This window comes from Cetorhinus maximus, unplaced genomic scaffold (assembly GCF_964194155.1).
Source record: "Cetorhinus maximus unplaced genomic scaffold, sCetMax3.hap1.1 HAP1_SCAFFOLD_1178, whole genome shotgun sequence".
In the NCBI taxonomy this organism is placed as follows: domain Eukaryota; kingdom Metazoa; phylum Chordata; class Chondrichthyes; order Lamniformes; family Cetorhinidae; genus Cetorhinus; species Cetorhinus maximus.
In genome coordinates, this window is record NW_027597120.1 from 27,420 (window position 1) to 46,703 (window position 19,284).

Genomic DNA, 19,284 nt, shown 5'->3' on the forward strand with positions numbered 1-19,284 from the left:
TTACAGAGATAGGGAGGGATGTAGGTGTGGAGGAGGTTACAGAGATAGGGAGGGTTGTCGGGGCTGAAGGAGGTTACAGAGATAAGGGGGTTGTAGGGGCGGCGGAGGTTACAGAGATAGGGAGAGTTCTTGAAGCTGGAGTAGGTTACAGAGATAGGGAAGATTGAAGGGGCTGGAGGAAGTTACAGAGATTGGGAGGTTTGTAGGGGCTGGAGGAAGTTACAGAGATAGGGAGTAAGTAGGGGCTGGAGGAGGTTACAGAGATAGGGAGGGTGGTAGGGGCTGGAGAAGGTTACAGAGATAGGGAGGGTTGTAGGAGCAGCAGGAGGAGGTTACAGAGATAGGGAGGTTGGTAGGGTCTGGAGGAGGTTACAGAGATAGGGAGGGTGGTTGGGGTTCGAGGAGGTTACAGAGAGAGGGAGGGTTGTAGGGTCTGGAAGAGTTTACAGAGATAGGGAGAGTTATACGAGTTGGAGGTGGTTACAGACATAGGGAGCATTGTAGGGGCGGAGGAGGATACAGAGATAGGGAGGGTTGTACATGGGGTGGAGGTTACAGAGATAGGGAGGGTTATACGGGATGGAGGTGGTTACAGAGATAGGGAGGGATGTAGGTGTGGAGGCGGATACAGAGATAGGGAGGGTAGTAGGAGCGGGAGGAGTTTACAGAGATAGGGAGGGTTGTCCAGGCTGGGGAAGGTTACAGAGATAGGGAGGTTTATAGGTGTGGAGGAGGTTACAGAGATAGGGAGAGTTCTTGAAGCTGGAGTAGCTTACAGAGATAGGGAGGTTTGTAGGGGCTGGAGGATGTTACAGAGATTGGGAGGTTTGCAGGGGCAGGAGAAGGTACAGAGATAGGGAGGGTTGTAGGGGCTGGAGGAGGTTACAGAGATAGGGAGGGTTGTAGGGGCTGGAGGAAGTTACAGAGATAAGGAGGGTTGTAGGGGCTGGAAGAGGTTACAGAGATAGGGAGGGATCTGGGGGCTGGAGGAGGTTACATAGAGAGGGAGGGTTGTTGGGGCTGGAGGATGTTACAGAGAAATGGAGCATTGTAGGGGTGGAGGAGGTTACAGAGATAGGGAGGGTTGTAGGTGTGGAGGAGGTTACAGAGATAGGGAGGGTTGTAGGGGCTGGAGGAGGTTACAGAGATAGGGAGGTTGGTAGGGTCTGGAGGAGGTTACAGAGATAGGGAGGGTTGTCATGGCTGGAGGAGATTAAGAGATAGTGAGTGTTGCAGGGGCTGGAAGTGGTTACAGAGATAGGGAGGGTTGTAGGGACTGGAGGAGGTTACAGAGATAGGGAGGGTTGTAGAGGCTGGAACAGGTTACAGAGATAGGGAAGGTTCTGGGGACTTAGGGAGGTTACAGAGATAGGGAGGGTTGAAGGGGCTGGAGGAGGTTACAGAGATAGGGAGGGTTGTAGGGACTGGAGGAGGTTACAGAAATAGGGAGGGTTGTAGGGGCTGGAGGAGGTTATAGAGATAGGGAGGGTTGTAGAGGCTGGAGGAGGTTACAGAGATAGGGAAGGTTCTGGGGACTTAGGGAGGTTACAGAGATAGGGAGGGTTGAAGGGGCTGGAGGAGGTTACAGAGATAGGGAGGGTTGTAGGGACTGGAGGAGGTTACAGAAATAGGGAGGGTTGTAGGGGCTGGAGGAGGGTATAGAGATAGGGAGGGTTTTAATAACTGGAGGAGGTTACACAGGTAAGGAGGGTTATAGGGGATGGGGGGTTACAGAGATAGGGAGTGTTGCCAGGGCTGGAAGTGGTTACAGAGATAGGGAGGATTGTAGGTGTGGAGGAGGTTACAGAGATAGGGAGGGTTGTAGGGGCTGGAGGAGGTTACCGAGATAGGGAGGTTTGTAGGGGCTGGAGGAAGTTCCAGAGATAGGGAGGGTTGTAGGGGCTGGAGGAGGTTACGGAGATAGGGAGTGTTGTAGGGGCTGGAGGAGGTTACAGAGATTGGGAGGTTGGTAGGGGCTGGAGGAGGTTACAGAGATAGGGAGGGTTGTAGGGACTGGAGGAGGTTACAGAGATAGGGAGGGTTGTAGGGGCTGGAGGAAGTTACAGAGATAGGGAGGGTTGTAGGGGCTGGAGGAGGTTACAGAGATAGGGAGGGATCTGGGGGCTGGAGGAGGTTACATAGAGAGGGAGGGTTGTTGGGGCTGGAGGATGTTACAGAGAAATGGAGCATTGTAGGGGTGGAGGAGGTTACAGAGATAGGGAAGGTTGTAGTTGTGGAGGAGGTTACAGAGATAGGGAGGGTTGTAGGGGCTGGAGGAGGTTACAGAGATAGGGAGGTTGGTAGGGTCTGGAGGAGGTTACAGAGATAGGGAGGGTTGTCATGGCTGGAGGAGGTTAAGAGATAGTGAGTGTTGCAGGGGCTGGAAGTGGTAACAGAGATAGGGAGGGTTGTAGGGACTGGAGGAGGTTACAGAGATAGGGAGGGTTGTAGAGGCTGGAACAGGTTACAGAGATAGGAAGGGTTGCAGGGGCTGGAGGAGGTTACAGAGATAGGGAAGGTTCTGGGGACTTAGGGAGGTTACAGAGATAGGGAGGGTTGAAGGGGCTGGAGGAGGTTACAGAGATAGGGAGGGTTGTAGGGACTGGAGGAGGTTACAGAGATAGGGTGGGTTGTAAGGACTGCAGGAGGTTACAGAGATAGGGAGGGTTATAGGGGCTGGAGGAGGTTATAGAGATAGGGAGGGTTGTAGAGGCTTGTGCAGGTTACAGAAATAGGGAGGGTTGTAGGGGCTGGAGGAGGGTATAGAGATAGGGAGGGTTTTAATAACTGGAGGAGGTTACACAGGTAAGGAGGGTTATAGGGGATGGGGGGTTACAGAGATAGGGAGTGTTGCCAGGGCTGGAAGTGGTTGCAGAGATAGGGAGGATTGTAGGTGTGGAGGAGGTTACAGAGATAGGGAGGGTTGTAGGGGCGGCGGAGGTTACCGAGATAGGGAGGTTTGTAGGGGCTGGAGGAAGTTCCAGAGATAGGGAGGGTTGTAGGGGCTGGAGGAGGTTACGGAGATAGGGAGTGTTGTAGGGGCTGGAGGAGGTTACAGAGATAGGGAGGTTGGTAGGGGCTGGAGGAGGTTACAGAGATAGGGAGGGTTGTAGGGACTGGAGGAGGTTACAGAGATAGGGAGTGTTGTAGAGGCTGGAAGAGGTTACAGAGATAGGGAGGGTTGCAGGGGCTGGAGGAGGTTACAGAAATAGAGGGTTGTAGGTTCTGGAGGAGATTACAGAGATAGGGAAGGTTGTAGGTGTGGAGGAGGTTACAGAGATAGGGAGGGTTGTAGGTGTGGAGGAGGTTACAGAGATAGGGAGGGTTGTAGGGGCTGGAGGAGGTTACAGAGATGGGGAGGTTTGTCGGGGCTGGAGGAGGTTACAGGGATAGGGAGGTTGGTTGGGTCTGGAGGAGGTTACAGAGATAGGGATGGTTGTAGGGGCTGGAAGTGGTTACAGAGATAGGGAGGGTTGCAGGGACTGGAGGAGGTTACAGAGGTAGGGAACGTTCTGGGGACTGGAGGAGGTTACAGAGATAGGGAGGGTTGTAGTGGCTGGAGGAGGTTACAGAGATAGAGTGCGTTGTAGGTTCTGGAGGAGGTTACAGAGATAGGGAGGGTTGTAGGTGTGGAGGAGGTTACAGAGATAGGGAGGGTTGTAGGGGCTGGAGGAGGTTACAGAGATAGGGAGGTTGGTAGGGTCTGGAGGAGGTTACAGAGATAGGGAGGGTTGTCATGGCTGGAGGAGATTAAGAGATAGTGAGTGTTGCAGGGGCTGGAAGTGGTTACAGAGATAGGGAGGGTTGTAGGGACTGGAGGAGGTTACAGAGATAGGGAGGGTTGTAGAGGCTGGAACAGGTTACAGAGATAGGGAAGGTTCTGGGGACTTAGGGAGGTTACAGAGATAGGGAGGGTTGAAGGGGCTGGAGGAGGTTACAGAGATAGGGAGGGTTGTAGGGACTGGAGGAGGTTACAGAAATAGGGAGGGTTGTAGGGGCTGGAGGAGGTTATAGAGATAGGGAGGGTTGTAGAGGCTGGAGGAGGTTACAGAGATAGGGAAGGTTCTGGGGACTTAGGGAGGTTACAGAGATAGGGAGGGTTGAAGGGGCTGGAGGAGGTTACAGAGATAGGGAGGGTTGTAGGGACTGGAGGAGGTTACAGAAATAGGGAGGGTTGTAGGGGCTGGAGGAGGGTATAGAGATAGGGAGGGTTTTAATAACTGGAGGAGGTTACACAGGTAAGGAGGGTTATAGGGGATGGGGGGTTACAGAGATAGGGAGTGTTGCCAGGGCTGGAAGTGGTTACAGAGATAGGGAGGATTGTAGGTGTGGAGGAGGTTACAGAGATAGGGAGGGTTGTAGGGGCTGGAGGAGGTTACCGAGATAGGGAGGTTTGTAGGGGCTGGAGGAAGTTCCAGAGATAGGGAGGGTTGTAGGGGCTGGAGGAGGTTACGGAGATAGGGAGTGTTGTAGGGGCTGGAGGAGGTTACAGAGATTGGGAGGTTGGTAGGGGCTGGAGGAGGTTACAGAGATAGGGAGGGTTGTAGGGACTGGAGGAGGTTACAGAGATAGGGAGGGTTGTAGGGGCTGGAGGAAGTTACAGAGATAGGGAGGGTTGTAGGGGCTGGAGGAGGTTACAGAGATAGGGAGGGATCTGGGGGCTGGAGGAGGTTACATAGAGAGGGAGGGTTGTTGGGGCTGGAGGATGTTACAGAGAAATGGAGCATTGTAGGGGTGGAGGAGGTTACAGAGATAGGGAAGGTTGTAGTTGTGGAGGAGGTTACAGAGATAGGGAGGGTTGTAGGGGCTGGAGGAGGTTACAGAGATAGGGAGGTTGGTAGGGTCTGGAGGAGGTTACAGAGATAGGGAGGGTTGTCATGGCTGGAGGAGGTTAAGAGATAGTGAGTGTTGCAGGGGCTGGAAGTGGTAACAGAGATAGGGAGGGTTGTAGGGACTGGAGGAGGTTACAGAGATAGGGAGGGTTGTAGAGGCTGGAACAGGTTACAGAGATAGGAAGGGTTGCAGGGGCTGGAGGAGGTTACAGAGATAGGGAAGGTTCTGGGGACTTAGGGAGGTTACAGAGATAGGGAGGGTTGAAGGGGCTGGAGGAGGTTACAGAGATAGGGAGGGTTGTAGGGACTGGAGGAGGTTACAGAGATAGGGTGGGTTGTAAGGACTGCAGGAGGTTACAGAGATAGGGAGGGTTATAGGGGCTGGAGGAGGTTATAGAGATAGGGAGGGTTGTAGAGGCTTGTGCAGGTTACAGAAATAGGGAGGGTTGTAGGGGCTGGAGGAGGGTATAGAGATAGGGAGGGTTTTAATAACTGGAGGAGGTTACACAGGTAAGGAGGGTTATAGGGGATGGGGGGTTACAGAGATAGGGAGTGTTGCCAGGGCTGGAAGTGGTTGCAGAGATAGGGAGGATTGTAGGTGTGGAGGAGGTTACAGAGATAGGGAGGGTTGTAGGGGCGGCGGAGGTTACCGAGATAGGGAGGTTTGTAGGGGCTGGAGGAAGTTCCAGAGATAGGGAGGGTTGTAGGGGCTGGAGGAGGTTACGGAGATAGGGAGTGTTGTAGGGGCTGGAGGAGGTTACAGAGATAGGGAGGTTGGTAGGGGCTGGAGGAGGTTACAGAGATAGGGAGGGTTGTAGGGACTGGAGGAGGTTACAGAGATAGGGAGTGTTGTAGAGGCTGGAAGAGGTTACAGAGATAGGGAGGGTTGCAGGGGCTGGAGGAGGTTACAGAAATAGAGGGTTGTAGGTTCTGGAGGAGATTACAGAGATAGGGAAGGTTGTAGGTGTGGAGGAGGTTACAGAGATAGGGAGGGTTGTAGGTGTGGAGGAGGTTACAGAGATAGGGAGGGTTGTAGGGGCTGGAGGAGGTTACAGAGATGGGGAGGTTTGTCGGGGCTGGAGGAGGTTACAGGGATAGGGAGGTTGGTTGGGTCTGGAGGAGGTTACAGAGATAGGGATGGTTGTAGGGGCTGGAAGTGGTTACAGAGATAGGGAGGGTTGCAGGGACTGGAGGAGGTTACAGAGGTAGGGAACGTTCTGGGGACTGGAGGAGGTTACAGAGATAGGGAGGGTTGTAGTGGCTGGAGGAGGTTACAGAGATAGAGTGCGTTGTAGGTTCTGGAGGAGGTTACAGAGATAGGGAGGGTTGAAGGGGCTGGAGGAGGTTACAGAGATAGGGAGGGTTGTAGGGACTGGAGGAGGTTACAGAGATAGGGAGGGTTGTAGGGACTGGTGGAGGTTACAGAGATAGGGAGGGTTGTAGGGACTGGAGGAGGTCACACAGATAGGGAGGGGTATAGGGACTAGTGGAGGTTACAGAGATAGGGAGCGTCGTAGGGACTGGAGGAGTTTACAGAGATAGGGAGGGGTGTAGGGACTGGAGGAGTTTACAGAGATAGGGAAGCTTGTATGGGCTGGAGATGGTTACAGAGACAGTGAGGATTGTATAGGCTGGAGGAGGTTACAGAGATAGGGAGGGTTGTAGAGGCTTGTGCAGGTGACAGAAATAGGGAGGGTTGTATGGGCTGGAGGAGGGTATAGATATAGGGAGGGTTTTAATAGCTGGAGGAGGTTACACAGGTAAGGAGGGTAATAGGGGATGGGGGGTTACAGTGATAGGGAGGATTGTAGGGGTGGAGGAGGTTGCAGAGAAAGGGAGGGTTGTAGGAGTAGCAGGAGGTTACAGAGATAGGGAGGGTGGTTGGGGTTGGAGGTGGTTACAGAGATAGGGAGCATTCTAGGGGTGGAGGAGGTTACAGAGATAGGGAGGGCTGTAGGTGCTGGACGAGGTTACAGAGATAGGGAGGGTTGTAGTGGCTGGAGGAGGTTACAGAGATAGAGTGCGTTGTAGGTTCTGGAGTAGGTTACAGAGATAGGGAGGGTTGAAGGGGCTGGAGGAGGTTACAGAGATAGGGAGGGTTGCAGGGGCTGGAAGTGGTTACAGAGATAGGGAGGGTTGTATGGACTGGAGGAGGATACAGAGATAGGGAGGGTTGTAGAGGCTGGAAGAGGTTACAGAGATAGGGAGGGTTGCAGGGGATGGAGGAGATTACAGAGATAGGGAAAGTTCTGGGGGCTGGAGGAGGTTACAGAGATAGGGAGGGTTGTAGTGGCTGGAGGAAGTTACAGAGATAGGGAGGGTTGTAGTGGCTGGAGGAGGTTACAGAGATAGGGAAGGTTGTAGGTTCTGGAAGAGGTTACAGAGATAGGGAGGGTTGTAGGGGCTGGAGAAGGTTACAGAGATAGGGAGGGTTGTAGGGGTTGGAGAAGGGTACAGAGATAGGGAGGGTTGTAGGGGCTGGAGAACGTTACAGAGATAGGGAGGGTTGTAGGGGCTGGAGAACGTTACAGAGATAGGGAGGGTTGTAGGGGCTGGAGAAGGTTACAGAGGTAGGGAGGGTTGTAGGGGCTGGAGAAGGTTACAGAGATAGGGAGGGTTGTATAGGCTTGAGGAGGTTACAGAGATAGGGAGGGTTGAAGGGGCTGGAGGAGGTTACAGAGATAGGGAGGGTTGTAGGGACTGGAGGAGGTTACAGAGATAGGGAGGGATGTAGGGGCTGGAGGAGGGTATAGAGATAGCGAGGGTTTTAATAGCTGGAGGAGGTTACACAGGTAAGGAGGGTAATAGCGGATGGGGGGTTACAGAGATAGGGAGGATTGTAGGGGTGGAGGAGGTTACAGAGATAGGGAGGGTTGTAGGGACTGGTGGAGGTTACAGAGATAGGGAGGGTTGTAGGGACTGGAGGAGGTTACACAGATAGGGAGGGGTGTAGGGACTGGTGGAGGTTACAGAGATAGGGAGCGTCGTAGGGACTGGAGGAGTTTACAGAGATAGGGAGGGGTGTAGGGACTGGAGAAGTTTACAGAGATAGGGAAGCTTGTATGGGCTGGAGATGGTTACAGAGACAGTGAGGATTGTATAGGCTGGAGGACGTTACAGAGATAGGGAGGGTTGTAGGGGCTGGAGGAGGTTACAGAGATAGGGAGGGTTGTAGAGGCTTGTGCAGGTTACAGAAATAGGGAGGGTTGTAGGGGCTGGAGGAGGGTATAGAGATAGGGAGGGTTTTAATAGCTGGAGGAGGTTACACAGGTAAGGAGGGTAATAGGGGATGGGGGGTTACAGAGATAGGGAGGATTGTAGGGGTGGAGGAGGTTGCAGAGAAAGGGAGGGTTGTAGGAGCAGCAGGAGGTTACAGAGATAGGGAGGGTGGTTGGGGTTGGAGGTGGTTACAGAGATAGGGAGCATTCTCGGGGTGGAGGAGGTTACAGAGATAGGGAGGGTTGTAGGTGTTGGAGGAGGTTACGGGGATAGGGAGGGTTGTCGGTGCTGGAGGAGGTTACAGGGATAGGGAGGGCTGTAGGGTCTGGAGGAGGTTACAGAGATAGGGAGCCTTGTAGAGACTGGAAGAGGTTACAGGGATAGGAGTGTTGTAGGGGCTGGACGAGGTTACACAGATAGGGAGGGTTGTAGGGGCTGGAGGAGGTTACAGAGACATGGAGGGTTGTAGGGGCTGGAAGTGGTTACAGAGATAGGGAGGATTGCAGGGGCTGGAGGAGGTTACAGAGATAGGTAGGGTTGTAGGGCCTGGAGGAGGTTACAGAGATAGGGAAGGTTCTAGGGACTGGAGGCGGTTCCAGAGATAGGGAGGGTTGTAGGGGCTGGAGGAGGTTACAGATATAGAGAGTGTTGTAGGTTCTGGAGGAGGTTACAGAGATAGGGAGGGTTGTAGGGGTGGAGGAGGTTACAGAGATAGGGAGGTTTGTCGTGGCTCGAGGAGGTTACAGAGATAGAGAGGTTTGTAGGAGTGGAGGAGGTTACAGAGATAGGGAGGTTTCTATGGGTTGGAGGAGGTTACAGACATAGGGAGAGTTGTAGGTGTGGAGGTTACAGAGATAGGGAGGGTTGAAGGGTCTGGAGGAAGTTACAGAGAAACGGAGGGTAGTAGGAGTGGGAGCAGTTTACAGAGATAGGGAGGGTTGTAGGGGTGGAGGAGGTTACAGAGATAGAGAGGGTTGTAGGTGTGGAGGTTACAAAGATAGGAATAGTTGTTGGAGCTGGAGGAGGTTACAGAGATAGGGAGGGTTGTAGGGACTGGTGGAGCTTACAGAGATAGGGAGGGTTGTAGGGTCTGGAGGAAGTTACAGAGATAGGGAGGGTTGTAAGGGCTGGAGGAGGTTACAGAAATAGGGAAGGTTGCAGGGGCTTGAGGAGGTTACAGAGATAGGGAGAGCTGTAGGGGTTGGAGGAGGTTACAGAGATAGGGAGGGTTTTAGGGGCTGGAGGAGGTTACAGAGATAGGGAGGGTTGTAGGGGTTGGAGGAGGTTACAGAGATAGGGAGGCTTGTAGGGGCTGGAGCAGGTTACAGAATTAGGGAGGGTTGTAGGGGCTGGAGGAGGTTACAGAGATAGGGAGGGTTGTAGGGTCTGGAGGAGGTTACAGAGATAGGGAGGGTTGTAGGGGCTGGAGGAGGTTACAGAGATAGGGAGGGTTGTAGGGGCTGGAGGAGGTTACAGAGATAGGGAGGGTTGTAGGGTCTGGAGGAGGTTACAGAGATAGGGAGGGTTGTAGGTGTTGGAGGAGGTTACAGGGATAGGGAGGGCTGTAGGTGTTGGAGGAGGTTATGGGGATAGGGAGGGTTGTAGGTGTTGGAGGAGGTTACAGGGATAGGGAGGGTTGTAGGTGTTGGAGGAGGTTACAGGGATAGGGAGGGTTGTAGGGGCTGGAGGAGGTTACAGAGATAGGGAGGGTTGTAGGGGCTGGAGGAGGTTACAGAGATAGGGAGGGTTGTAGGGTCTGGAGGAGGTTACAGAGATAGGGAGGGTTGTAGGTGTTGGAGGAGGTTACAGGGATAGGGAGGGTTGTAGGTGTTGGAGGAGGTCATGGGGATAGGGAGGGTTGTAGGTGTTGGAGGAGGTTACGGGGATAGGAAGGGTTGTAGGGGCTGGAGGAAGTTACAGAGATAGGGAGGGTTGTAGGGGCTGGAGGAGGTTACAGAGATAGGGAGGGTTGTAGGGTCTGGAGGAGGTTACAGAGATAGGGAGGGTTGTAGGTGTTGGAGGAGGTTACAGGGATAGGGAGGGTTGTAGGTGTTGGAGGAGGTTATGGGGATAGTGAGGGTTGTAGGTGTTGGAGGAGGTTACGGGGATAGGGAGGGTTGTAGGGGCTGGAGGAGGTTACAGAGATAGGGAGGGTTGTAGGGGCTGGAGGAGGTTACAGAGATAGGGAGGGTTGTAGGTGTTGGAGGAGGTTACGGGGATAGGGAGGGTTGTAGGTGTTGGAGGAGGTTACGGGGATAGGGAGGGTTGTAGGTGTTGGAGGAGGTTACGGGGATAGGGAGGGTTGTAGGTGTTGGAGGAGGTTACAGGGATAGGGAGGGTTGTAGGTGTTGGAGGAGGTTACGGGGATAGGGAGGGTTGTAGGTGCTGGAGGAGGTTACAGGGATAGGGAGGGTTGTAGAGGCTGGAGGAGGTTACAGAGATAGGGAGGGTTGTAGGGGCTGGAGGAGGTTACAGAGATAGGGAGTGTTGTAGGAGCTGGAGGAGGTTACAGGGATAGGGAGGGTTGTAGGTGCTGGAGGAGGTTACAGGGATAGGGAGGGTTGTAGGTGTTGGAGGAGGTTACAGAGATAGGGAGGGTTGTAGGTGTTGGAGGAGGTTACAGAGATAGGGAGGGTTGTAGGGGCTGGAGGAGGTTACAGAGATAGGGAGGGTTGTAGGGGCTGGAGGAGGTTACGGGGATAGGGAGAGTTGTAGGTGTTGGAGGAGGTTACAGAGATAGGGAGGGTTGTAGGGGCTGGAGGAGGTTACAGAGATAGGGAGGGTTGTAGGGGCTGGAGGAGGTTACAGGGATAGGGAGGGTTGTAGAGGCTGGAGGAGGTTACGGGGATAGGGTTGTAGGGGCTGGAGGAGGTTACAGAGATAGGGTTGTAGGGGCTGGAGGAGGTTACAGAGATAGGGAGGGTTGTAGGGGCTGGAGGAGGTTACGGGGATAGGGAGGGTGAGCGCGGATGCTGTAACTGGATGGGAGGTAACACTGTTGTGGGGCAAACGGACACGTCGGTCAGAGACCGGGGATAAAGACTGTAAATGGTGAAGCGACTGAGCAGGGAAGTGGAGGTCCGGAGGTGAGGGAGGGAAGGGATATCAGAGTCAGGAAGCAGCCCGGTCAAATGGGTCATTTTTTGCAGTATCCAAGTGGCCATTTTGGTTGATGTTACCGGAGAAACGCACCTTCCTGGAGCTGCACACTGTCGTCTGTCTCTTGTCCTTTCTCGTGGCTGAAAGATATAAATAAAGAGAATGAGACTGGACGCGTGTGCCGAGCGTGACTGTGTGTGTTCGAGCTGAAACGGTTTGTCTCACCCTCAGTTGGCTGGGACTCAGCAGCCCCAAGGGTGAATCCCACCCTCCCTCAAAGTAACCTGCAGTGGGTAAAGAAGGAGGCTCACCATCACCTACTCAAGGGCAATTAGGGATGGGTAATAAATACTGGCCCAGCCAGTGACCCATCAATGAATAAAAACAAATATTTGGGTCCCAGAATCCAAACCAATACTCCCACTGTCAGTGCTGCGGGAGTGCTGCACTGTCGGAGGGTCAGTACTGAGGGAGGGCTGCATTGTCGGAGGGTCAGTACTGAGGGAGGGCTGCATTGTCGGAGGGTCAGTACTGAGGGAGTGCTGCATTGTCGGAGGGTCAGTACTGAGGGAGTGCTGCACTGTCGGAGGGTCAGTACTGAGGGAGGGCTGCATTGTCGGAGCGTAAGTACTGAGGGAGTGCTGCACTGTCGGAGGGTCAGTACTGAGGGAGTGCTGCACTGTATGAGGGTCAGTACTGAGGGAGTGCTGCACTGTATGAGGGTCGGTACTGAGGGAGTGCTGCACTGTCAGAGGGTCAGTACTGAGGGAGTGCTGCACTGTCGGAGGGGCAGTGCTGCAGGAGTGCTGCACTGTCGGAGGGTCAGTACTGAGAGAGTGCTGCACTGTCGGAGGGTCAGTACTGAAGGAGTGCTGCACTGTCGGAGGGTCAGTACTGAAGGAGTGCTGCACTGTCGGAGGGTCAGTACTGAGGGATTGCTGCACTGTCTGAGGGTCAGTACTGAGGGAGTGCTGCATTGTCGGAGGGTCAGTACTGAGGGAGTGCTGCACTGTCAGAGGGTCAGTACTGAGGGAGTGCTGCACTTTCAGAGGGTCAGTACTGAGGGAGTGCTGCACTGTCGGAGGGTCAGTACTGAGGGAGTGCTGCATTGTCGGAGGGTCAGTACTGAGGGAGTGCTGCACTGTCGGAGGGTCAGTACTGAGGGACTGCTTCACTGTCGGAGGGTCAGTACTGAGGGAGTGCTGCACTGTCAGAGGGTCAGTGCTGAGGGAGTGCTTCACTGTCGGAGGGTCAGTACTGAGGGAGTGCTGCACTGTCGGAGGGTCAGTACTGAGGGAGTGCTGCACTGTCGGAGGGTCAGTACTGAGGGAGTGCTGCACTGTCGGAGGGTCAGTACTGAGGGAGTGCTGCACTGTCGGAGGGTCAGTACTGAGGGAGCGCCGCACTGTCGGAGGGTCAGTACTGAGGGAGCGCCGCATTGTCAGAGGGTCAGTACTGAGGGAGTGCCGCACTGTCGGGGGATCAATACTGAGGGAGTGCTGCACTGTCGGAGGGTCAGTACTGAGGGGGTGCTGCACTGTCGGAGGGTCAGTACTGAGAGAGCAGTGCGCTGTCGGAGGGTCAGTACTGAAGGAGTGCTGCACTGTCGGAGGATCAGTACTGAGGGAGTGCTGCACTGTCAGAGGGTCAGTACTGAGGGAGTGCTGCACTTTCAGAGGGTCAGTACTGAGGGAGTGCTGCACTGTCGGAGGGTCAGTACTGAGGGAGTGCTGCATTGTCGGAGGGTCAGTACTGAGGGAGTGCTGCACTGTCGGAGGGTCAGTACTGAGGGACTGCTTCACTGTCGGAGGGTCAGTACTGCGGGAGTGCTGCACTGTCAGAGGGTCAGTGCTGAGGGAGTGCTTCACTGTCGGAGGGTCAGTACTGAGGGAGTGCTGCACTGTCAGAGGGTCAGTACTGAGGGAGTGCTGCACTGTCGGAGGGTCAGTACTGAGGGAGTGCTGCACTGTCGGAGGGTCAGTACTGAGGGAGTGCTGCACTGTCGGAGGGTCAGTACTGAGGGAGTGCTGCACTGTCGGGGGGTCAGTACTGAGGGAGCACTGCGCTGTTGGAGGGTCAATACTGAGGGAGTGCTGCACTGTTGGAGGGTCAGTACTGAGGGAGTGCTGCATTGTCAGAGGGTCAGTACTGAGGGAGTGCTGCACTGTTGGGGGATCAGTACTGAGGGAGTGCTGCACTGTCGGAGGGTCAGTACTGAGGGAGTGCTGCATTGTCGGAGGGTCAGTACTGAGGGAGTGCTGCACTGTCGGAGGGTCAGTACTGAGGGACTGCTTCATTGTCGGAGGGTCAGTACTGAGGGAGTGCTGCACTGTCAGAGGGTCAGTGCTGAGGGAGTGCTTCACTGTCGGAGGGTCAGTACTGAGGGAGTGCTGCACTGTCGGAGGGTCAGTACTGAGGGAGTGCAGCACTGTCGGAGGGTCAGTACTGAGGGAGTGCTGCACTGTCGGAGGGTCAGTACTGAGGGAGTGCTGCAGTCGGAGGGTCAGTACTGAGGGAGTGCTGCAGTCAGAGGGTCAGTACTGAGGGAGTGCTGCACTGTCGGCTGTCCTCTCTTTCAGATGAGACACTGAACCGAGGGTCCCACCTGCCCTCTCGGGTCGGTATAAAAGTTCCCACGGCCAATCTTTGGAGGAAGAGCAGGGGGAGAGTTCTCCCCTGTGTCCTGGGGACAATATTGATCCAGCATCACTAAAAAGAAATGCTATGGCTCATTATCACATTTCTATTTGTGGGATCTTGCTGTGCGCAAATTGGCTGCCGCATTTCTGACATTACAACAGAGACCACACTTCAAAAAAGGGAGTTCGGGAAATGCAGGTGTCGCCTCCTCACACTCAGTGGTGGGGACATCACTGAGATGTGACAGGCAATTTACTAACAAACATATTTCTAGATTACTTTAATGAAGGCTTCATTCGCGAGTAGGCCGAGGACTCTCATTCAAAGCAAATTCCCATCTGGTTTCCCACACAAACTCCTCGCTCCCTCATCCCAGTCCTCGAGTGAGAAGCTAGGTCCATTCACATTCCAAAGGAAGTCCAATAACCCTGGCTCGGGGAGGGTGGGTGGGGAGATGGGGTATGTGTGTGGCTGGTGGGGGGGTTAACATCCAGGCTCCAGTTTCAGCTGAGGATCCCGTGACGTTGAGGGTGAGGATTTTGACACTTCAGCCCAGACGGTTCCCCATTCAACCTCCAATCTGAAATTCCCTTTGCCCGTGCAAATCCCTCCACAGCCAACTCAAAAAACACCCTACAACCCCTCCATCCCTGTAACCTCCTCCAGCCCCAACAATCCCTCCCTATCTGTGTAATCTCCACCAGCCCCTACAACCCCTCCATCTCTGTAACCTCCTCCAGCCCCTACAACCCTCCCTATCTCTGTAACCTCCTCCAGCCCCCACAACCCTCCCTATCTCTGTAACCTCCTCCAGCCGCTACAACCCTCCCTATCTCTGTAAACTCCTCCAGCCCCTACAACCCTCCCTATCTCTGTAACCTCCTCCAGCCCCTACAACCCTCCCTATCTGTGTAACCTCCTCCAGCCCCTACAACCCTCCGAGATCTCTGCGCTTCTCCAATTCCGGCTTCTTGACCATCGCCAGATTCTCATCGCACCACCATTGGCGGCCGTGCCTTTAGCTGCCTGGGCCCTAAGCTCTTGAATTGCCTCCCTAAACCTTTCCACCTCTCTCTCTCTCTCTCCCGCTCTCCGGTCTGTCTCTCTCCCTCTCTTTCCATTTCTGTCTCTCCCTCTCTCCCTCTCTCGCTCGCTCCCTCTGTCTGTCTCTCTCTCTCTGTCTGTCTCTCTCTCCCTCTCTCCTCCTTTAAGATGCTCCTTAAAAACCGATCACTTTGACCAAGATTTTGGTCGCCTGTCCCTAATATCCCCTTACGCGTCTCGGGGTTAAATTTGGCCTGAATTATGTTCCCTGTGAATCACCTTCGGTGTGTTTTGCTACATTTGTGAGGTATATATAACCGTCAGTTTCTCGGTATGAATCCCCCTATTTAAATTTAACCTTTTCATTGTTTGAAAGCCCAAATTTATGAATAATTTACTGATATCTCAGCCCCTCCAAACTGGGACCTTCCGGCTTCTCCCTGGTATCTTCCCCCAGCCTCCGCAGCTTTTTCTGGGGGAGGGAGTTCCAGATTTCCACCCCCACTCTGTGTGGAGATAGTGCTTCCTGACATCACCCCCTGAACGGCCTGGCTCGAGTTTTAAGGTTCCGCCCCTTGTTTTTAAAAAATTCTTTGACGGCCAGGCCAGCATTTGTTGCCCGTCCCTAATTACCCTTGAACTGAGGGGCTTCCTCGGTCCTACCAGAGGCAATTAAGGGTCAACCGCATCGCTGTGGGATCTGGAGTCACATGTAGGCCAGACCAGGGTAAGAACAGCAGATTTCCCTCCCTAAAGGGGCATTAGTGACCCAGATGGGTTTTTACAACAAGCGATGATAGTTTCACGGTCACCATGACTGAGACTCGCTTTCAATTCCTAATTTATTCACTGAAATTAAATTTCACCAGCTGCCCTGGTGAGATTTGAACCCGTCGCCCCCCCACCGAGCACCAGCCTGGGCCTCTGGGTTACTCGTCCTCCGACAATACCGCTCTGTCACCGTCTCCCTGTTCTGGAATAGTTTCTCTCTGTCGACCCTATCGAATCCTTGAATCATCCTAAACCCCCTCGATTTCGATCACCCCTTAACCTTCGAGACTCGAAGGGAACACAAGCCTGGTCTGTGCAGCCTGTCCTCGGGATTTAACCCTGTCAGCCCCGGGGATCATTCTGGGGCTGCGCCCCCTCCCAAGGGCTAATATAATCGCGTCCGCCCGAGCGTCAGGGTCATGAATTTGGCTGTCGCAATGCAGTAAAACGAGGGATGATGCGAACTTGTCCACTTGGGCAGGGAGGACAGGGAAGCAGAACGTTATTTACACAGAGAGAGGCCGCAGAATGCAGAGGGATCTGGGCGTCCTTGTCCATGAACCACAAAAATGCTAGTGTGCGGGAACAGCAAGTAATTGGGAAGGAGGCAATGGGAATGCTGATCTTTACTGCAAAGGGGCGACGGAGTACAAGAGTCGGGAAGTCTTGCTACAGCTGTACAGGGCTTGGGTGAGCCCATACCTGGCGCACTGGGTACAGTTCTGGTCTCCTTACAGAGGGAGGGATAGACCTGCATTGGAGGCAGTTCAGAGAAGCTTCACTGGGCTAATTCCTGGGAATAAAGGGTTTGTCCTGTGAGGAAATGTTGAGCAGGTTGGGTCTGTATCCATCGGGGTTTAGAAGAATGAGAGGTGACCTTATTGAAACATATCCGATTCCGAGGGGGTTTGACAGGGTGGATGCTGGGAGGATGTTTCCCCCTCGTGGGGGAATCTAGAACCGGGGAGGGGAGGGGAGGGGCACTGTTTGAGAACGAGGGGGGTCTCCCGTTTAAGACGGAGATGACGGGAGGGGGAAGAGGGGGAACTTCTTCTCTCAGAGGGTCACCAGCCTGTGCAATTCTCTGCACCCCCCACCCCCCCCCACCAATACCCCCCCGGCCAGCCCACAGGGACAGCAGTGGGGAGGCCGGGTCCGAGAATATATCGAAGGGCTGAGACAGACCTTTGATCGACAAGGGGGGGAGGGGGTCGAGGGATATGGGGGCAGCGAGGGGGGAGGTCGAGGGATTTGGGGGGCAGCGAGGCGGGAGGAGGTTGAGGGATTTGGGGGCAGCGAGGGGGGAGGGGGTTGAGGGATTTGGGGGCAGCGAGGGGGGAGGAGGTCGAGGGATATGGGGGCAGCGGGTCGAGGGATTTGGGGGCAGCGGGGGGGGTTTGCTGAGGCAGTAACCCTGACCCGTCCACGGCCTTACCGAATGGCGGAGCGGGGTCTCGAGGCTCCTGTTTAATTCAGATCCCTCCTTCTCTCCGCGCTGTCGGCGGTGACGTTGTGACAGGTCCCGGCGGTGTTGTGTTGTGTGTGTGTGTGTGGGAGAGGGGGTGGGGGGGTGGGTGGGAATCCAACCCGCCGGGCTGGTCCCCGGCAACCGGATCGGATTCACCGGGAACTTCCCAAGATCGGAGATGCCGTCGGGGAGAAGGTAAAGCGTCATTGTTTATTTGAGATAAGCGCGAGCTGGCGAGAGAGGGTCAGGAGCTGTCGCCGGGCCACCAACCCCCACCCCCGGTGAACGTCAACACGGCCGGAGACCGCTGACCCCCACCCCCCAACCCCAAACTCCCGACCCTTGCCTGGGACAACCCAAAAAGCGACACCTAAAAGAAAAAAGCCTCCTCGCTCCCTCGTGTAGACACAGACACACACTGAAAAAAAAAACCCAGCCCACACTTACAGTGATCGTCTCACCCCCAAAAACTAAAAGACAAAAGCAAGAATTAAAAATGTGGGGGGGGTTTTTTTTTGGGGGGGGGGGGAGGAAGAGAGAGATTTGCAAATATTGAAATGCAAAATCAAAAATTAAAAATTGGGGCTTTGAATATTTGGATTTACATAAATGATGGCCAAAAAAAAAATTAAAAATTATAAAGCGATGTAATTTTTAACCCTGCAAAGATTGATTTCCTCCCTCCCTTTTTGCAATGATTAGAGTTTATTATTTTTTTGTTGGAAAGTTGGTGGTGACAATCTCTCCTTCCCACTGTTGCAATCTTGTTTTTTAATGTGTGCGATGGGGAGACTGCCTGGGAGTTTGCCCCCCCCTTTGCAAAGAGTTCCCCCACCTACCTGCTGTCCAGGGCTTGGTCTAACATATCCATGTGGTCAAAGAAAGCTGCAAAATTTCGAATTTCGAAGGAGATTTGATCACGGGGCCAAACAACAGGGTCATGTGAGATCCCAAAATGGACACGTGAGAAGAGCCAGGCACCGGTCTGTCTCCTACCCCCAGCCCAGGCACACAGAGGTGGGGAAATAGCATTGCACTGAAAGCAGCAGCAGCAGCAGCACTGAGGCCCACAGGCCCCAGACTGGGCTGCCTGCAAGAGCTGGAACAGACTCTCCCTCTGCACAGGATTGCACTCAGCTCCACTCACTCACTCAGCTCCACTCACTCACTCACTCACTCCCCACAGGCACAGGGAGGCTTCAACTCACACAACTCACTGCAGCATCACACTCACTGCAGGATCACACTGAACACACTCAGTGCAGCATCACACTGAACACACTCACTGCAGGATCACACACTGAACACACTCAGTGCAGGATCACACTGAACACACTCACTGCAGGATCACACACTGAACACACTCAGTGCAGGATCACACACTGAACACACTCAGTGCAGGATCACACTGAACACGCTCAGTGCAGGATCACACTGAACACACTCACTGCAGGATCACACACTGAACACACTCAGTGCAGGATCACACTGAACACACTCAGTGCAGGATCACACACTGAACACACTCACTGCAGCATCACACTGAACACACTCAGTGCAGGATCACACACTGAACACACAGTGCATGATCACACTGAACACACTCACTGCAGCATCACACTGAACACACTCACTGCAGGATCACACACTGAACACACTCAGTGCAGGATCACACTGAACACACTCACTGCAGGATCACACACTGAACACACTCAGTGCAGGATCACACTGAACACACTCACTGCAGGATCACACACTGAACACACTCAGTGCAGGATCACACACTGAACACACTCAGTGCAGGATCACACACTGAACACACTCAGTGCAGGATCACACTGAACACACTCAGTGCAGGATCACACACTGAACACACTCAGTGCAGGATCACACTGAACACACTCACTGCAGGATCACACTGAACACACTCAGTGCAGGATCACACTGAACACACTCACTGCAGGATCACACTGAACACACTCAGTGCAGGATCACACTGAACACACTCAGTGCAGGATCACACACTGAACACACTCACTGCAGGATCACACTGAACACACTCAGTGCAGGATCACACACTGAACACACTTACTGCAGGATCACACTGAACACACTCAGTGCAGGATCACACACTGAACACACTTACTGCAGGATCACACTGAACACACTCACTGCAGGATCACACTGAACACACTCAGTGCAGGATCACAC

The 19,284-nt window shown here is 54.0% G+C and overlaps 1 protein-coding gene across 1 annotated transcript in view; it reads right to left on the reverse strand.

Moving 5' to 3' along the window:
• LOC144675823 (upstream stimulatory factor 2-like) overlaps positions 1-18,306 on the reverse strand; it is a gene marked incomplete at its 3' end in the record, with an annotated part of 45,069 nt that extends 26,763 nt beyond the window's left edge. Inside the window, exons 1-2 of the mRNA XM_078536394.1 lie at positions 17,913-18,306; positions 11,244-11,290 (exon numbers count right to left, since the gene is read on the reverse strand). Of these exons, the coding sequence (XP_078392520.1) occupies positions 11,244-11,290; positions 17,913-17,944 (79 nt within the window). The remainder of the gene's footprint in view (positions 1-11,243; positions 11,291-17,912) is intronic.
• Between the last annotated feature and the right edge of the window lie 978 nt (positions 18,307-19,284).